Below are 18,643 nucleotides of genomic sequence, written 5' to 3'. Positions count from 1 at the left end.
CTTCCCTCCGGAGCTGACCTGCTAACATACCCCCGCCTACTCTCCATGTTCATAAACTGCACCCCTTGCTCGCCTCAGTTGGCGCACCGCCTTCCTGGTAGATAGTCGGTCAAAGCTCGCCTGTAGTTCCTTCCTCTTTTCAAGCTTTGCTGGGTCCCCATCTTCTGCATAACTCCTATCTACCTCCAACATCTCATCTATTACCCTCAGCCGCTCCAACCTCTCCTCTTTGTCCACCCTGGCCTTAAACAAAATCACCTCACCCCTCACCACCGCCTTTCGAGCCTCCCAGACAACTGCCTTCGACACCTCACCTGTACAGTTGAAACCTACATATCCCTCAATTACCTTTTCAATTTTATCACAGAACCCTTGGTCCCCCAAAAGACCCACATCTAATTTCCACCCCGGCCTCTGCGTCACCCCCTGCTCCAGTACCGTATCCACCCAATGCGGAGCATGATCTGACACTGCAATTGCCGAGTATTCCGACCCCTTAACCCCAGCCAGCAAAGCCTTCCCCACCACGAAAAAGTCAGAGTGAGGCCTCTTTGCCGTTTTATTGGTGGTAAAAGAAATCTGATGTTGGAACAGAAAATCAAAATGTTGGCATTCACAGCCAAGCTAACAGCATCTGGGAAAGGAAAGATTAGGTAAGGTTGAGACGACATAACGATTGTTAACTGCTGGCAGCCAGTATATAATTCAGCAAATTACATGTTTATCGACTTCTATCATGTTAACTGGGACACGTTGTTCTGCCCAATGACGCAGTTTATGCTGCACAATGTGTTCCAGCTAATGCAACTTCGCTGGCAGATGTTGACCGACCTGCGATGCTGTTTCACACTGTTCCCACCTGTAGTTCCTTTATGTCTCACATGTATCTGATGGGAGATTTATTACACTTTCAAGGTGAAACGGAATCTGCTCAATATCTCGTACCACATTACGCAGTACACCAACATCATAGCCGATCTGAGGAAAGAGATTGAGCGGCTGAAGCTGAAGATTGACGAACAAGGACCAGAACGGAGAAAATCTGAAAAGGCCAACATAAGGGACATCCAAGGTAGGCTGGGAAGTGTGAGAAGTGAAGACACTTTTTTCGAGCGGGAGCGGTCAGCTTTGTGCCAATTGTGGCCCCAAAATGCAGTCAGCCAGCCCATGAAGAGAAGGCAACTATTTATGGTTTGTTGCAAATTTGGAGACTTGAAAAGGGCTGTTCATGTGGTTAACGTCAGCAAAATCAGGGAGGCACAGTGGTTAGCACCGCTGCCTCACGGTACTGAGAACCCGGGTTCAATCCCGGCCCCGGGTCACTGTCCGTGTGGAGTTTGCACATTCTCCCCGTGTCTGCATGGGTCTCACCCTCACAACCCAATGATGTGCAGGGTAGGTGGATTGGCCACGCTAAATTGCCCCTTAATTGGGAAAATAATTGGGTTTTTCTAAATTTATATTTAAAAATAGTAAAATCAAGCTACACAGGTTGATGGCAATATGTATTTGAACATTATATTTGCCCTGTTAAGCTCCACAGAACGTGAGACTAATGAAAACCAAAAGATTGAGCACTTAAAAAAAATTATTTCACTGGATATGGGTGTCACCAGCATTTATTGCCCATCCGTAATTGCCCTGCGAAAGTGGTGGTGAACTTCCTTCTTGAACCCCTGCAGTTGATGTGGTGCAGGTACACCCACCATGCTGTTAGGGAGGAACTTCCAGGATTTTGACCCAGTGACAGCGAAGAAACGGCGATATAATTCCAGGATGGTGAGTCGCTTGGAGGGGAACTTGCTGCTGGTGGTGTTCCCATGTGTCTGCTGCCTTTATGGAACGGTAGAGGTCACTGTGACATTATCATAAATATAAGAACTGCAAGGGTTAATGAAATATCTAAATCAACCACTAGAGGGAGCTATATGTACACGTATATAAGACATTGATGGATGAGAGGTTGAGGAGAAGGCTAGATAATAGACTGAAGGAAAGATAGTGTGAGTGAGAGCAGATCATAGTTAATGTAATAGTGTAGAGATCAGTAGGAGATGAGTAGATTATATGTTTCTTTCAATTGTGTATTATCTAGGAGTAAGTTTCGACTCCAAATTAATAGTGTTAATAAATTTATAGCTTTGTTCAATTTAAATCTATTTGTGGCCTTTGTGAACACTATGTCAACCATCCTACATTTGGCAACACAAAGAACACCACAGTCACGGGGGAGTGTTTGAAGCCAGGTGTTGCTTTATGGACAAGATTTTACAGGTCCTCGGTGACAGGTTTGCCTGTAAATTTCCACTTCTGGCCTTCCTATCGTCCACCCTCATCTCTGTTGAGTCCCTTAAGTGACAGATTAATGGGCATTTAAGGTCTGCTTCCGACCCAACCTCAATTTTGAGGCCGGTGAGAAGGGGAAGTGGGTGGACACCCAGCAGGTTATCCTGCTCAGGCAGGTGAGGAGGTGGGTGGGGGAGCATCTCTCTCACAGGCATCCTTTCCCAATCAGAGTTCCACCCTTCCCAAGGTCTGCACCCGGCCCCCCACCCCAACCCCCTCAGGTGCTCCCTCCCCTGCATTCCCCATTCCTGCCACAACACACCCTGCCCTTCCCTCTATTCAGGTTCCAGCACTGACCCGTGGTCCTGCCTGAAATCCCAGCAGTGGGGCCTCCCGATGGTGGCCATGGTGTGAGTGGTCCCACACAGGGCAGCTGCTGCCTGAAGGAGTAGAAAATACCTCTTTTTACACCAAATCGGTTGTAACCTCATCGGAAAAGTGTAACTGAAGGTCGGAGAAGATCCCCCCGGGGAGTGGCATGTTTGCTGGTTGCCAAACCCGGCAGAAGAAGGTGAAAGATCTAGCCAAGGAGTTGGAAGAGATCTGTGGCGCAGTAGGTAGTGGAAAGATGGCAGAGGGGGAAGGGTCAGTGCAAGTTGGAAGGCCCGCAGATGGAACAATTTCATCAAAGAAGAGTTCCGCTAGCAGATGAAGAAGATTCAGGAGGATCGATCGAAGGCCATTGAAGGGGCTGTGGCACCCCTGAAGGGCTCGATGGAGAGGGTGAAAAAATGTCTTGAGGCTCAGGGGTCACAGATCTGAGAGATTGAGAGGGTGATCTCTGAACACAGCGATCAGGTGGTGGCACTGGAGCCAGAGGTAGGGCCCTTAGGAGACCTTTGCAAGACGTTGAGAGCAAAGGTGGAGGAGCAGGAAACAGGTCGAGGAGGCAGAATCTGCGAACAGTTGGCCTGACTGAAGGACTGGAAGGTCCGAGTGCCATGAGGTGCGTTTCGAGGATGCTGGCGGGGCTGGTGGCGGAGGGGGTGCTGCACAAGGTCTCTGAGGTTGACAGAGCGCACAGGTCTCTGAGGCAGAAGCCAAGAGCTGGGGGGGCCACTGCGGGCGGCGATTGTGAAGCTCCACAGGTTTGTGGAGAAAGAGAAGATCTTCCAGTGGGCCGGGGAGCAGCGGAACTGAGAATGGGAGGGGAACAAGGGCTGAATATGCCAGGACATTGGAGCTGAACTGCCAAAACGGTGTGCGGGGTTCAACAGGGTCAAGGCGGTGCTGTATCAACGGCAGATCAGGTTTGGGGTGCTCCACCTGGCGAAACTATGGGTGACTTATGAAGGACGGGAATATTATTCTGAGACCTCAGAAGTGCCAATTCTGCAGCTTTAACATCACATTTTTAGCAATTCATTATTTTCAAGTGCAATGATCAGTACAAACATTTTTAAAATTACAAATACTTTCTACAATGATTCAAATTTAATGAATCAAAAAAGGAGCATAAACTGGGAGAGAACTGAACAGTTTTGGGAGACGGAGGTGCTGGCACTCTAGAACGATGGAGAACACTGGTAGAGCAGGGGTTGGAGGGAACGGGGGTTCGGGTTTCTTCTTTTTTCTGTTGAGTTGACAAAGGGGTGAAAAATTTGTAAGGGGACAGCTGTCGCCAACCCCCCCCCCCCCCCCCCCCCCACCCCACCCCACCCCACCATCTCCTGATGCCTGTGGCTGTGGTTTTTCTTTTTGTTTGTCTTTGGGGAGGCGACCTGTGGTTCGAGATGAGTCTTTGTTTGGGTCGGGGAGGGGGAGGTCCGCAGAGAGACTTCTTCACAGAACAAAGCGGTGAGGGTGGGGGAGGGGTGGGGGTCATGAGGAGGAGCGTTTGGGCAGGAGTTGCCACGCTGGCAGGTAATGCTGGTGAATGGAAGTGAGGTAGGGGAGAAGGCCAAGAGAGGTGGCCGTGGCGGGGGAGGGGGGAATATATGCGACGTGGCGAGGTTGGAGAAGAAACATGGTCAGAGGCGGAGAAAGGGGCCACCTTGGATGGGCCAGGTACAGGGTAAAATTAACAGGGGTAGTGCCAAAAGGGGAGGATATCGGATGGTAGAGGGAAATGGAGGCATAAGACCCCGTACAGCTGATTAATGGAACGTGCGAGGACTGGTGAAAAGATCTTGGGTCTTGGCGCACCTAAGGAGTTTAAAAGCGGAGGTGGTCTTTCTGCAGGAGTCGCACATCCACGTGAAAGGCCAGGTTAGGCTAAGAAAGGGGTGGGTGGGTCAGACTTTCCACTCTGAGTTTGAGTCAAAGTCACGGGGGTGGCCACTTTGATGAGCAAGAAAATAGGATTTGTGAGCGCGAAGGAAATGAGGGTCCCGGGTGGGAGATATGTGATGGCGAGTGAGGTATTAGGTGGCATGCCGGTGGTACTGGTGAATGTATATGCACCGAATTGGGACAATGTAGGTTTTATGAGGGGGTTGTTGGCAGCGATCCTGGATTTGGCCACACACAAGTTGATTATGGGAGGACATTTTAATTAGAGCCGAGGGTAGATAGATCGAGCCCCAGGTCAATGGGTAGGATACGAATGGCAAAGGAGTTGGGAGGGCTCATGGAAATGATGGGTGTGGTGGACCCGTGGTGCTTCAAGAACCCAGGGGCAAGAGAGTATTCCTTTTTCTCACATGTTTATAGGGTGCATTCAATAATCAACTTTTTGTGGTGAGCCGGGAAGTTTTTGTGGGGTGGAGGGGGCAGAAGGGGACATGGGATAGTTTTAGACGAACTGGAGTTTCCACAATTGGAGGAAGAGAAGCGGCAGGCACTAGAGAAGCCCTTGGGCTGAGGGAGGAATTGGAAAGTGTAAGGGGTATGAATTCAGGGAATGCCCCGGGACCCGATGGTTACCGGGCGGAATTCTATAAGGAGTTTGCAACTGAGGTGTGGCGCCACAACTCTTGGGGGCGTTTCACGAGGTGTTGGAGAAGCGGAAGCTGCCGGAGACGATGACGCAGGCAATGATCATATTGATACCAAAGAAGGGGAAGGACATGTTGGAATGTGGGTCGTATAGGCCCATATCGCTGTTAAATATGGATGTGGAAGTGCTGTCTAAATTGGTGGCGGGAAGGATGGAGGAATGTGCACTGGGGGTGGTTGCGGAGGACCAGACAGGCTTCGTAAAGGGCAGGCAGCTTTCTAGTAATATAAGGAGGCTGTTAAATGTGGTCATGACCCCGTTGAGAGCTCAGGTACCGGAGGTAGTGGTGTCCATGAATGCGGAGAAGGCATTTGAACATTCTGCCGAGTTTCCTGTTCATATTCTAGACACACCCGATCTTTAGACCAAAGGCCTTCTTTCGAAAACTGGATATGGTTATCGCAGACATTGAATGGGCAGGGAAGGTGCTAAGGGTTAAGAGGACCCTGTTACAGAGACAAGGCAGAAGGGAGGGTTGGCATTGTCGAACCTGCTACACTATTACTGGGCGGCGAACGTGGAGAAGGTGAGGTGGTGGTGGGAAGGAGAAGGGGCAGAATGGGTTAGGATGGAGGAAGAATTCAGTAGGGGATCCAGGCTTGAGGTCTATGGTGATGGCAGCATTGTCAATGGCGCCAAAGGAAATACGCGGAGAGCTCGGTGGTGCAGTCCACAGTAAAGGTCTGGGGGGGGGGGGGGGTAGACGGTATGCATAGGAAGTGGAGAGGAGTGGGGCTGGTTAGGGTGAGGGATCTGTACCTGGAAGAGGGATTTGCCAGTATGGAGGAACTGAAGGAGAGGGTAGAGCTCCCGAGAGGAAGTGAGTTTAGATACTTGCAGGTAAGGGACTTCTTGCAGAAGGTTTGGAAAGAGTTCCCCAGGCTATCGAAGTATGGCCTGTTGGAGCGACTGCTGCTTCCGGACGTGGAAGGGGAGGGCAGGATCGGACATGTATCTGGGTGGCTGGGAGAGCAGGGAAGTGAGCAGGTGATGAAGATTAAGGAGAAGTGGGAGGGGGAGCTGGGTGGGGAGATAAACTGGGGAGTGTGGAGTGAGGCGCTACAAAGGGTAAATGCGACCTCCTCATGCGCAAGGATGAGCCTGATACAGTTCGAGGTTGTACACAGGGTACATATGACGCAGGCAAGAATGAGTGGATTCTTCCAAGGAGTGGCAGATGAGTGTGAGAATTGTCAGCAAGGTCAGCGAATCATGCATATGTTCTGGGGCTACGAAAAGTTGGAGAGACTCTGAGTGGGATCCTTTGGCGGCGATATTCAGGATATCGGAGGAGCCGGAGCTGATGGGGGGGAGGAAGGCCGACATTGTGCCTTCACCTCTCTGATTGCCCAGTGAAGAATTCTGGTAGTCAGCAACGCCGCCGGGGGTGGCGGCCTGGCTGGGGGACTTACATGACTTTCTTCGGCTGGAAACGGTCAAGTACAAATTAAGGGGTTCAGCGGAGCGCTTTGAGGCAAGGTGGGGGATGTTCGTGGCCGTGTTGGAGGAGCTGTTCATCGCCGGGGAGAGTGGTGAAGGTTGGGGGAGGGGGGGGGGGGGGGGGGGCGGGGGAAGGGAAAAATTTGTACAAACTCTATAGTTGTGTGTTGAGGAGTTTGTTCCCCGAATTGTTTATGTTTTCTAACCTTTCATATAAGTTTGGAACAAAATACATTTGAAAAAAAATGAAATCCCAGCAGTGGCCGCCACCACCATCACTTAGCTCCATGAGACCAGCTTTCAATTCTAGCTTTAAAAAAAAATTAATTAATTGAATTTAAATACGTGGTGGGATTTGAACCCAGGACCCAGCAGCATTAGCCTCGGCCACTGGATTACTGGCCGAGTGATAGCCGGACTTGTGTGTCCTAACGTTCTGGTCCAGGAGTCACAAATTACCCAATATGGGGATCAAGCTCATAGAAGATTTTAAAATAATTTATTACGATCTAAGCTTTAGTTTAAAAATGACGCTTAAGATAAATGGACAGGAAAGGGGAAAAGGTGAGGACGGTTTACTGGTGACACAGAGTGAGTGTTGCTGTCCCTAGCTGGTGGTGGCAGCATCCTGTCCTTCGGGAAACGCTTTCCTGTCCGGAGTGATATTTTGCCCTCTCGAGAACCTGTTCCTAACATTTTCTGAGATGGATGGTATAGGATTATGAGATCCAACCTTTGCGGTAATGCCTGTACTAACGGCATGTCTTTGGTAGAGATAACAAACCTGTCTATGTTTTGCAGCCACTATGTTGCTCTGGAAGCATTCTTCGTAAGATTTTGATGATAACATTCAATATATTGCTTAAGATTTTATTTGGTTAATGTACTGCAATTTCTTACATGTCAGTGAGTCAGACTGTCTGATCAATTATCAGCAAGATTCCAGAGTGGTGGAAAGCTGCTAGACTCAGAAGTGAGATTATTGGATCACCCGTAGAGGGTGTTCACTCAATCTCAATGATATTGCCACGAAAGATGAATTATTATTCTGTTGTGGCAGCATTTCAGTCACTTGTGCAACATGTGTGGAGAGAAACAGTACATTTTGGGTCGATGACCCTTCATCAGAACTGCCGATGGGTCGTCATTGAACTGAAATGTTAACTTGGTTTCTCTCTCCACAGATGCTGTCCAATTTGCTGTGCATTTGCAGCATTTTCTGTTTTTATTTCAGATTTCCAGCATCAGCAGTATGTTGCTTTTGCAATCCCCAGGTTGTGCCAAGGATTCATTGCTTATAAAGTAGAGATTTCCAATATTAACATTAAGGGTGACCATCGATTTCCGGTGGCGGCCGTGGAGGAGTCGGTCACACATTTGAAAGCTCCTGCCTGTGACGGACTTTTGGACCTTTTCCCCCCGTTTTTCCACGGATTTTATGGGACAAATCGGTGAAGCGTGAGACAGTGAGGAGAAATCCCCCTCCGGTGTATGGAGAATTGGACCAGAAGTGGCCGTGTGAGAAGACAAAGTCCTATAAGAAAGACGCGAGCAGAGCCGGCAACGTGGGAAAGCATGGCGGAGAGCAAGGGCCGCGGGGAGACGGCTCAGTGGTCGACGGGGCAGCAGCTGGAGTTTTTTGAAGATTGCTTCGTGAAGCTGAAGAAGGACACGCTGGACCCAATTAAGGCTTCGATTGATCAAGTTGTGCAGAATAAGAGACCCATGGGAGAGCGATTCAGGTGGTGGAGAAAAAGGTGTCCGAGCACGAGGAATACATAACCATGCTGGAGACCAAGGTGGAGATGATGAACGACCGCCAGAAAAGAATGCAGGAGAAACTGGAGAACCTGAAAAACAGGTCCAGGAGGCACAATCTTAGAATTGTTGACCTCCCTGAAGGCAGTGAGCGATCGGATGCGAGGACTTATGTGACGGACATGTTGGCGAAGTTGATGGGGGCTGAGGTGTTCCCTCGGCCCCTGGAAGTGGAGAGAGCGCACAGAGCCCTCGCGAAGAAGCTCCGAGCGAACGAGCTGCCGAGGGCGATGGTGGTACGCTTTCACCGATTCCTGGACAAGGCACACGTTCTGCGGTAGGCCAAGAAGGAACGGAGCAGCAAGTGGGAGAATTGTGAGCTGCGCATTTATCAGGACCTGGGAGCGGATCTGGCCAAGTGACGAGCTGGGTTTAATCGGGCAAAAACGGCCCTCTTTAAGAAGGGGATGAAGTTTGGGATGCTGTACCCAGCCCGTCTGTGGGTCACACATGAGGAACGGGACTTCTACTTCGAAACACCAGACGAAGTATGGACTTTTATTAAAGAAAAGAGGCTGGAGGCGAATTAAAAGACACTGAAGCCTTGGAGAGCACAGTGCTGGCGATTTGTTGTGCTGGGCTGTATAAGTATAAGTAGTGCTATGTGTTTGGATGGCTAACGGTAACTTTGTCTTGCAGGGAGCTGGTTAGAGGGGGGATGGTCTTTGGGGTTGGTTCTGTTTTTGAGTGGGTTTTTTTCTAAAGTGGCAGTTTCTTCACTGTTTCTTTTCTGATGTTTGTTTACTGGGGAATGTGATGCTTTTAATATGTTTGTCCAAGTGGGGGGAGGGGGAGAGAACAATAGGGAGATAGACTGCTTGGTGCCAGGGGCGGGCACTATCAAGTCAGCATGGGTCAGCTGACTCTCGGAAGTGCAGTGGGGGGCGAACAGGTGTTAAGCTGGAGCTTGACTTGGGGGGGTTGGGTTTCTAGTGTTGTTGCTGGGGGGGGGGGGGGCGAGGGAGGGGGGGTGCTACTTTGCTGACAGGGGAGGAACTGTTACTAGGGGACAAATGGGAGGTCGGGAACGGCGAATGCCCAAGGAGGGGCTCGAGGAGGCGGAGGGCGCGAGCTAGAGGCTGGCCTAAAAAGGGTGATGGCTAGTCAACAGGGGGTGGGAGGGGGGGGGGAGAAAGCCCCCCGACCAGGCTGATTACATGAAACGTCAGAGGGCTGAATGGGCCGGTCAAGAGGACTCGCATGTTTGCGCTTTGAGGGGGCTGAAGGCTGACGTGGCAATGCTACAAGAGACACACCTAAAGGCTATAGACCAGACGAGATTGAGAAAGGGGTGGGTTAGCCAAGTATTCCACTTAGGGCTGGACTCAAAGACCAGGGGGGTAGCGATCTTGATCAACAAACGAGTGGCATTCGAGGCAGGGAGAATCGTGTCAGACAAGGGGGTTAGGTACATAATGGTGAGTGGGAAGTTGGAGGGGGGCGGGTGGTACTTGTGAACATACATGCTCCGTATTTGGGACGATGTGGAATTCATGAGACGCGTGTTAGGTAAGATCCCAGACTTGGAGTCACATAACCTGATCGTGGGAGGGGACTTCAATACAGTCATTGATCCGGAATTGGACCGGTCAAAAGCCAGGACAGGGAGGAGGCCGGCTGCGGCAAAGGAATTGAAGGGTTTTATGGAACAGATGGGGGGAGTAGACCCATGGAGGTTTGCACGGCTGAGGACGAAAAGTTTTTTTTTCACATGTCCACAAGGTATACTCTCACATTGCCGTTTTTGTTCTGGGCAGGGCGCTAATACCCGAAGTGGTGGATACTGAATACTCGGCAATCGCAGTGTTGGATCATGCCCCACATTGGGTGGATCTACGGGTTAGTGTGGAGAGAGGGCAAAGCCCGCTGTGGAGACTGGATGTGGGGTTGCTAGCGGATGAAGCGATCTGTGGGTGGGTTAACAAGTCAATCCAGAACTACCTGGAAACAAATGATACGGGGGAGGTCTCCGCAGCGACGGTTTGGGAAGCTTTGAAGGCAGTGGTAAGAGGGAAATTAATCTCGATACGGGCTCACAGAGAAAAGTTGGAACGTGCTGAGAGGGACAGGTTAGTGGAGGAGATACTCCAGGTGGACAGGAGATACTCAGAGGCCCCGAACGCGGGGCTACTGAGGGAGCGGCGGAGGTTACAGGCAGTTTGGGCTGTTGACCACAGGAAAAGCGGTGGAACAGTTGAGGAAGGCAAGGGGGGCGATTTATGAGTACGGGGAAAAGGCAAGCAGAATGTTGGCGCACTAGCTCAGGAAAAGGGAGGCAGCCAGGGAGATAGGTAAAGTAAAGAGTAGAGGCGGGAATACTGACCTGGACCCAGCGGGGGTGAACGAGGTGTTTAAGGACTTCTATAGTAAATTATATGAGTCGGAACCCCTGGGGTGGAGGGATGAGGCAGTTTTTGGATCAGTTGAGGTTTCCGAGGGTAGATGAGGATCAGGTGGAAGGGCTGGGAGCCCCAATTGAGTTTGAGGAAATAATCAAGGGGCTGGAGGGCTTGTAGTCGGGCAAGGCCCCGGGGCCTGACGGCTACCCGATGGAATTCTATAAGACGTTTTCAGAGATATTGAGCCCACTGCTTGTGAGGACATTTCATGAAGCAAGAGAGAAGGGAGTCCTCCCCCCAACAATGTCGCAGGCCTCGATTTCATTGATCCTGAAACAGGAGAAGGATCCGGAGCAAAGCGGGTCATACAGGCCAATTTCTCTACTGAATGTGGACGCCAGACTACTGGCTAAGATACTGGCCACAAGTATAGAGGACTGTGTCCCGGGGGTGATAGGAGAAGACCAGACGGGATTTGTAAAGGGCAGGCAACTCAAGGCCAATGTTCAAAGGCTTTTGAATGTTATTATGATGCCCTCAGAAGGTGAGAAGGCGGAGGTGGTTGTAGCGATGGATGCAGAGAAAGCTATTGATCGGGTGGAGTGGAATTACCTGTGGGAAGCGCTGGGAAGGTTTGGGTTTGGTGAGGGCTTTATTGACTGGGTACGGTTGCTCTATCAGGCACCAGTAGCGAGTGTGCTTACCAACCGGCTGAGGTCAGGGTATTTTAAACTACACCGAGGGACGAGGCAATGGTGCCCCCACCCCCCGCTACTGTTTGCTCTGGCCATGGCGTTAAGAGCCTCTAGGAACTGGAAAGGGCTGGTTCGGGGGGTGGGGTGGAGCACCGGGTCTCGCTTTACGCAGATGACCTGCTCTTGTATATTTCTGACCCGTTGGAGGGGATGGGGGAATTACTGTGAATCCTGGGGGAATTTGGCAATTTTTCGGGGTATAAATTGAACATGGGGAAAAGCAAAATGTTCGCGATCCAGGCAAGAGGTCAGGAGAGAGACTGGGAGAGCAGCTGCTTAGAATGGTAGGGAAGAGCTTTCGGGATCTGGGAAACCAGGTGGTCTGGGAATGGGAGGCACTGCACAAGTTAAACCTATTGTAGAACAAATGGAAGGGGACTTCAAGAGATGGGACATGTTCCCGCTATCACTGGCGGGGAGGGTACAGACCATGAAAATGACGGTCCTCCCCAGATTCCTGTTTGTCTTTCAGTGCCTCCCCATCTTCATCCCTAAGGCCTTTTTCAAGCGGATGAATAAGGTTATTTTGGGCTTTGTATGGTTGGGTAAAACACGCGAATAAAGAAAGTGTTGCTGTGAGTAGATTCTTTGGGGTGGAGGACAGATGTGTAAAATGTGTGGGAGGACCAGCGAACCATGGTCACATGTTCTGGGCGTGTCCAAAACTTAGGGGATATTGGCAAGGGTTTGCGGACGTCATGTCCAGAGTATTGAAAACAAGGGTGGCAATGAGTCCAGAGGTAGCGATTTTTGGGGTGTCGGAAGACCCGGGAATCCAGGAGGAGAAAGAGGCAGATGTTCTGGCCTTTGCTTCTGATGCACAATCAATTACGCAAAGACGAGAGTTGGATGCAATCGAAGCTTTATTACACTAAGATGTGTGGCCTCCTACTGCAGTTGGCGAAATGGCTGCTGTACGAGGAGCACACATATTTATACTCCGCCTACTGGGCGGAGCCAGCAGGCAGGGAACTACCCCCGTGCCTGTAGTACAGGGCCTTACCATAAAGCACCTACACCGACATCCTCTATATACAATATATACATCAGTGGTGACTACCACAGCTTCCCTGGTAGCCCGGAGACAGATACTGCTAGCTTGGAGGGACTCAAAGCCCCCGGAGTTGAAGACCTGGCTAACTGACATAGCAAGCTTTCTCGGCTTAGAGAAGATTAAGTTCGCCTTGAGAGGGTCACTGTTAGGGTTCGCCCGGAGGTGGCAACCATTCATCGACTTCTTCGCGGAGAATTAATCGTCAGCAGTGGGGGGTGGGGGGGGTTAGGGTAGCGAAGAATAGGGGGTCAATTAGGCGGGTCTTGATGGGATGGGAGTCGGTGAATGCACTAATCTATTGTTCTTTGTACATTGCTTTTATACTGTTTGTAATGCCAAAAAGACCTCATTAAAACTGTTTATTAAAACAAAAGCAAGTGTTGCTGGAGCGCAGTCGGGGGGAGGGTGGGTTGGTGCTGCCGAATTTTGCATTACTACTGGGCGGCTAATATAGCCATAATTAGGAAGTGGGTAGTGGGGGAGGGGGAGGTGTGGGAGCGGATGGTGGGACAGTCCTATGAAGAAAGATTGGGGAAAGTGGGCCTGTATTCTCTGGAGTTTTGAGGAATGTGAGAATTTCATTGGAACCTACAAAATACTTAAGGGAACAGACAGGTTAGATATGTTTCTCCTGGTTGGGGACTCTAGAACCGAGAGCTGGAGAATTTCATGACGCAGAGCAGTGCGAATCTTTGGAATTTTCTACCCCAGAGGGCTGTGGAAGCTCAGTCATTGAGTATGCTTCAAGTAGAAATTGACAGATTTTGAAATATCAGTGACATAAAGTGATATAGGGATGGTGTGGGTAAAAGACATTGAAATGTATAATCAAACATGATCAGATTGAATGACAGAGCATGCTCAGAAGGGCTGAATGGCCGACTCCTGCTCCTACATTCTCATGTCCCTTCCCATGTTCCGGGGATGTTGGCTGCTCAGAGAAGCATTGGACTAAAATTAAATTTAGTTCTGGCAGATTAAGGCTGCAATAATTTTCCAATCTAAATTGTTTGGCAAGCTTCAATAGCAGCGTGATATATTTTTTAAAATTTATATGCATATTGCACTAATGAAGTTGTACAAGTCGAGTTTTGTTATGACAAATCACATAAACATAAGGAATAAAGATTTTACGACCAACACTTTAATCCGTTTCCTTCCCTGTGTCTTGCAGTGAATTGTTACCCCTGAGCCTCAGGTTTAAGATCAATGAGACAGGAAAATCTCTGCTGGACTGGCAGAACTCATGAATTCATGTATTCAGAGTTAATTTCCTGTAAAGTCTGACACTTATTGGTCACAAGTTAACATTGAATTGCTAGTGCCCCATGTGGAAAATGGACATATTGTGACATGCTGTTGGGATAGAATGAATAGAGTGTTATGCTGCATCCGGCCCCATCAAATATCTGGCTTGAAAATGTGTGTCAAATGCCCAACAAGCAATGTGGAAAATTGCTTCATTATGTGGTGCAGAAACCTCAGTAGAGATCCAGAACAGGAATTCATTGGAAAAATAGTGGGAGCTGATTTTTAAAAATCCCTTTCGTTCACGGGGCGTTGGCACCACTGGCTATGCCAGCGATTATTGCCCATTCCTAATTGCCCTTGAGAAGGTGATGGTGAGCCGCCTTCTTGAACCGCTGCAGACCATGTGGTGTAGGTACACCCACAGTGCTCTTATGGAGAGAGTTCCAGGATTTTGAACAGCGACAGTGAAGGAACAGCAATCTATTTCCAAGTCAGGATGGTGTGTAGCTGGGAGGGGAACTTTAAAATGGTGGTGTTCCCATGCGACTCCTGGCCTTGTCCATGAGGTGTCAGAGGGCAGGCGTATGGAAGGTGCTGTCAAAGGGCCTTGGTGAGTTGCTGCAGTGCATCCTGTAGATGGTACACATTGTGCGTCAGTGGTAAAGGGAGTGAATGTTTAGGTTGGCGGATGGGGTGCCAATCAAGAAGAGTGGGAGGAAGTTTATAGGGCATACGATGTTGTGCCAACCATTTATCCTAATCTAAGATCAACCTAACCAGCACTCCTTCAATTTACTGCTGTCCATGTGCTTGTCCAAGAGTCGCTTAAATGCCCCTAATGACTCTGACTCCACCACCTCCGCTGGCAGTGCATTCCATACACCCACCACTCTCTGTGTAAAGAACCTACCTCTGACATCTCCTTTATACATTCCTCCAATCACCTTAAAACTATGTCCCCTTGTGACAGCCATTTCCGCCCTGGGGAAAAGTCTCTGGCTATCCACTCTATCCATGCCTCTCATCACCTTGTACACCTCTATCAACTCACCTCTCTTCCTTCTTCACTCCAGTGAGAAAAGCCCTTGCTCCCTCAACCTTTCTTCATAAGACATGCCCTCTAGTCCAGATTGCATCCTGGTAAATCTCCTCTGCACCCTCTCCAAAGCATCCACATCCTTCCTATAATGAGGCGACCAGAACTGGACACAATATCCCAAGTGTGGTCTGACCAGGATTTTATAAAGCTGCAGCAAACCCTCGCGATCTTAAACTCAATCATGTGGAGAATAAATACCGACAAAGACTTACTGGGCAGACCAACCTGTTTCCCTGGTGTGAATATTTTGCAATGTTTTGTGATATCCTGATAAGGTTACTTGAAATAGGTTGGGAGGAAGGTCATGAGGAGACTAAATGCTGACCAAATAACCTAATTTTCTGTTGTAAGGTCAGTGCAATTCTGTGTAATTGGCACCACTGGAGAGATTTCAGAAATAAAAAGTCCACTTGTAGGTGGTGGTGTTCCGATGCACCTCCTGCCCTTGTCCTTCTCGGGGTGTTCAAGATAAGTGACAGAATGTGCAGTGGGACTATGAGGAAGAACCTTTTTACACAGAGTGTAGTGGGAGTCTGGAATTCGCTGCCCGAGTTGGTGGTGAAGGCAGAAACTCTAAACTCTTTTAAAAAGGACCTGGACCTGCACCTTAAGTGCTGTGAGCTACAGGGCGATGGACTGGGTGCAGGAAGGTGGGATTAGAAAAGGCACCTGGGTGTCCTCGGGCTGCCATGATCAAGATGGGTCGAATTGCCTCCTTCTGTGCTGTAATTTTTCTATGGCTCTATGAGGGTTGGAAGGTGCACGTTAAAGGAACCCTGGTGAGTTTCTGCAGTGCATTTTGTAGATGGTGTACATACTGTCGGCGTGTCAGAGATAGAGGGAGTGAATAATTAAGGTGCCAATCAAGCAGGCTTCTTTATTCCGAGGCTTCTTGAGTGTTATTGGAGCTATCATCATCCAGGCAAGTGGAGAATATTCCATCTCAGTTCTAACTTGTGTCCTATAGATGGTGGTCAGGCTTTAAGAAGTCAGAAGGTGGTTTAATCACCACAGAGTTTCCAGCCTCTGACCAGTACTTACAGCCACAGTATTTATGTAGCTGGTCCAGTTAGGTTTCTCATAAATGGTAACTCAATTCACACGTCATCGTTTTGTAATGTACTTTCAGCTGAGGTCCAGCAGCATTCGGTGCAGTACAACCGAGGGGAGATGGACCGGCTGAAAGACCAACTGATGATTGCTTTTCGGCAACAAATGGAGATCCGTCGCAGCCTTGTGGAGCTTGAAAACACCAACATGGAACTTCACATTGACACCTCCAGACATTTATTAACCATAGCTGAGTGAGTTCCTAAGCATCTTAATAATACCACAAGGACTGTAACGGCTGATTAAAAGCAAATGCACTGAACTTTGCAGGACATTAGTGAACAATATACTTGCTTGTCTCATATGATTCAGCGATTTTTATGTGTGCATATTGCATCAGACATATATCATGCTGGTTTTCCCATAACCTTGGAGAGAGCCCCCTCAATTTTCAAATCCCAGTATAAAACAGCAATCCATTGGAAGGTATACAAGTCCGATTTGAACAGGTTTTACTGGTTTCCTTCATTTCCTTCACTGCCTTTTTTACCTTTTGATGAAGGAGGAACAGTGACAAGAAAGGTCCTTGTATTTATTCCAAGGCTGCTAATACCTCCTTTTGGGACACACACAATGTTTGGTGCTGGATGAAACCACTAGCGTGGAGTTGGCATCCTTTATATTGTCCATTGTTGCAGCTTCTTGGTCTCTTGCTATCCTGGGTATCACTATTAAGGCCTTTAATATTCCAGTTATGCTGCCCAGCTTCGCACCATGATGTGTATTTCCTTTTAAGTTTATTTTTTACGACTGAGCGACATTAGGGCTTCATGAACGATTTATGACTGTGACTTAAGTATCAACCGAAAGCTCGGTTGTGTTTGAAACCCAAGGGAAATTCTTTCTGGCTGTCAATGCAGAAAGTAAATTAAAAGTACATTATATCCACTGCAGTCAAAGCATTCATTGAGCTGTATGGGAAAGCTATTTGGCAGGAAGGCAGTTAAAGTCACAGCAGCGGCGCAACCCCTCATTTTACGGTGCATGCTGATCACGGTGCACAGTCCTTTTTAAGAGCACAGTTGCTACTTTTCTTCAGCTACTCTTGCCGTTGTTTGGCTGATTGTTTTTTTTTTTAGCAGAAATATCATTCTCTTGGGTTTTATTTCCAAATTAGCAGGAGCATCAGATCCAGTCCAGCCATTACCTTCAACATGACGGGTGTGATTTAAACAGGAAAATAAATCTATGTCTGGTTTTGGGTGGGTTTAGTGTGGTGTTTAGTGGGGTGAGAAACACCCGCTATTCAATGGCACTTGGCCATTTCTTATGACCTTCTGGTGTTTCTCTCTGCCGAGGCCCCACTTAGCGTAATTTCCTGCCAGCGAGCCCAGCAGGAAAGGATGTTTGTAAATCAGGGCGCCATTTTGTCTTTCCTCCCCCTCACTTTCAGATACCCACCCCGTTTTCGACCCCCGCTCCCTCCCCAACCTCGGAGAGGTCCCGATAAACCCCTCCCCACTTGCACCCCCCCCCCCCTTCACAGCACCAGGGTCCAAGGTTTGATTCCCGCTTGGGTCACTGTCTGTGCGGAGTCTGCACGTTCTGCTTGGGTTTCCTCCGGGTGCTCTGGTTTCCTCCCACAGTCCCAAGATGTGCAGGTTAGGTGGTTTGGCCGTGCTAAATTGCCCTTTATGCAGGGGTTGCAGGAATAGGGCAGGAGATTGGGCCTAGGTAGGATCGGTGCAAACCCGATGTGCTGAACGGCCTCCTTCTGCACTATAGGGATTCTGTGTTTCTATGAAGTCTCCTTGAAACCTACTTTACTCCATGTGTCCTAACCTTCAGCCTCAACCACAAGCCCTACATCTCTGAACCCCGCTCCAGTACAACCCTCAACTGTGCAAGCCCTTGATCTATTTTGTTAAAGACACTATGCTTCCAATCCCGGAAGAGATCCCCAATTTTGTTACGACTGGGTAAGGAGGATGGAGATGGCTTCCCTTTGTTCCAACCTCCTTGCTTGGTCACAACAAAGATTTGTTTGAAATCTTTTCCCCCTGGGGATAACTTTCCCTAATCCACATGTCTTTCTGTTTTATAAGGAGCCAATTTAACCTGGATTTCTTGAGTCAAAGCAAGAGTAAATTTATTAGTTACTTACACGCAAGAAAAAATAATAAAGACACAACACACACACATCAGAAATGAGAAGTTAAGAGTCCAAATAAAACTTTAAAAAGATATTCAGATCAGTCACTGGCTTGCCTGTGAGGCGTCGATAGTGGGACATTGCGGCTGTTAAATTGGGTGATTTCAGTAGAGCTGACTTTGGTAGATTTGTGGCCTGTTAGAGACACTTGTTGGCTTGTCCCAGAGGGAAGGATGACCCGGTTGTCTCTGCAGGATTAACTGAAGAGGCTTTCCTGTTTCTTTCTACTTGTACCTGCTTTTTGTGAGGGCCACGAAGAATCCAGCACAAGTTTTAAGGATACAAAGAAATAACATTTATTTACAATAACATATATACACAACAGCAGCAGCAACTTCACT

The 18,643-nt window shown here is 48.8% G+C and overlaps 1 protein-coding gene across 1 annotated transcript in view; it reads left to right on the top strand.

Annotated features, from left to right (window-relative positions):
* Window positions 1–18,643, top strand: part of LOC140394048 (kinesin-like protein KIF19) — a 467,556-nt gene that overhangs the window by 139,041 nt on the left and 309,872 nt on the right. The window contains exons 10-11 of the mRNA XM_072480844.1: window positions 916–1,072; window positions 16,170–16,344. Coding sequence (XP_072336945.1) covers window positions 916–1,072; window positions 16,170–16,344 — 332 coding nt within the window. The remainder of the gene's footprint in view (window positions 1–915; window positions 1,073–16,169; window positions 16,345–18,643) is intronic.

Source organism: Scyliorhinus torazame, chromosome 17 (genome assembly GCF_047496885.1).
Source record: "Scyliorhinus torazame isolate Kashiwa2021f chromosome 17, sScyTor2.1, whole genome shotgun sequence".
In the NCBI taxonomy this organism is placed as follows: domain Eukaryota; kingdom Metazoa; phylum Chordata; class Chondrichthyes; order Carcharhiniformes; family Scyliorhinidae; genus Scyliorhinus; species Scyliorhinus torazame.
This window is presented reverse-complemented; position numbering and strand designations above follow the sequence as displayed.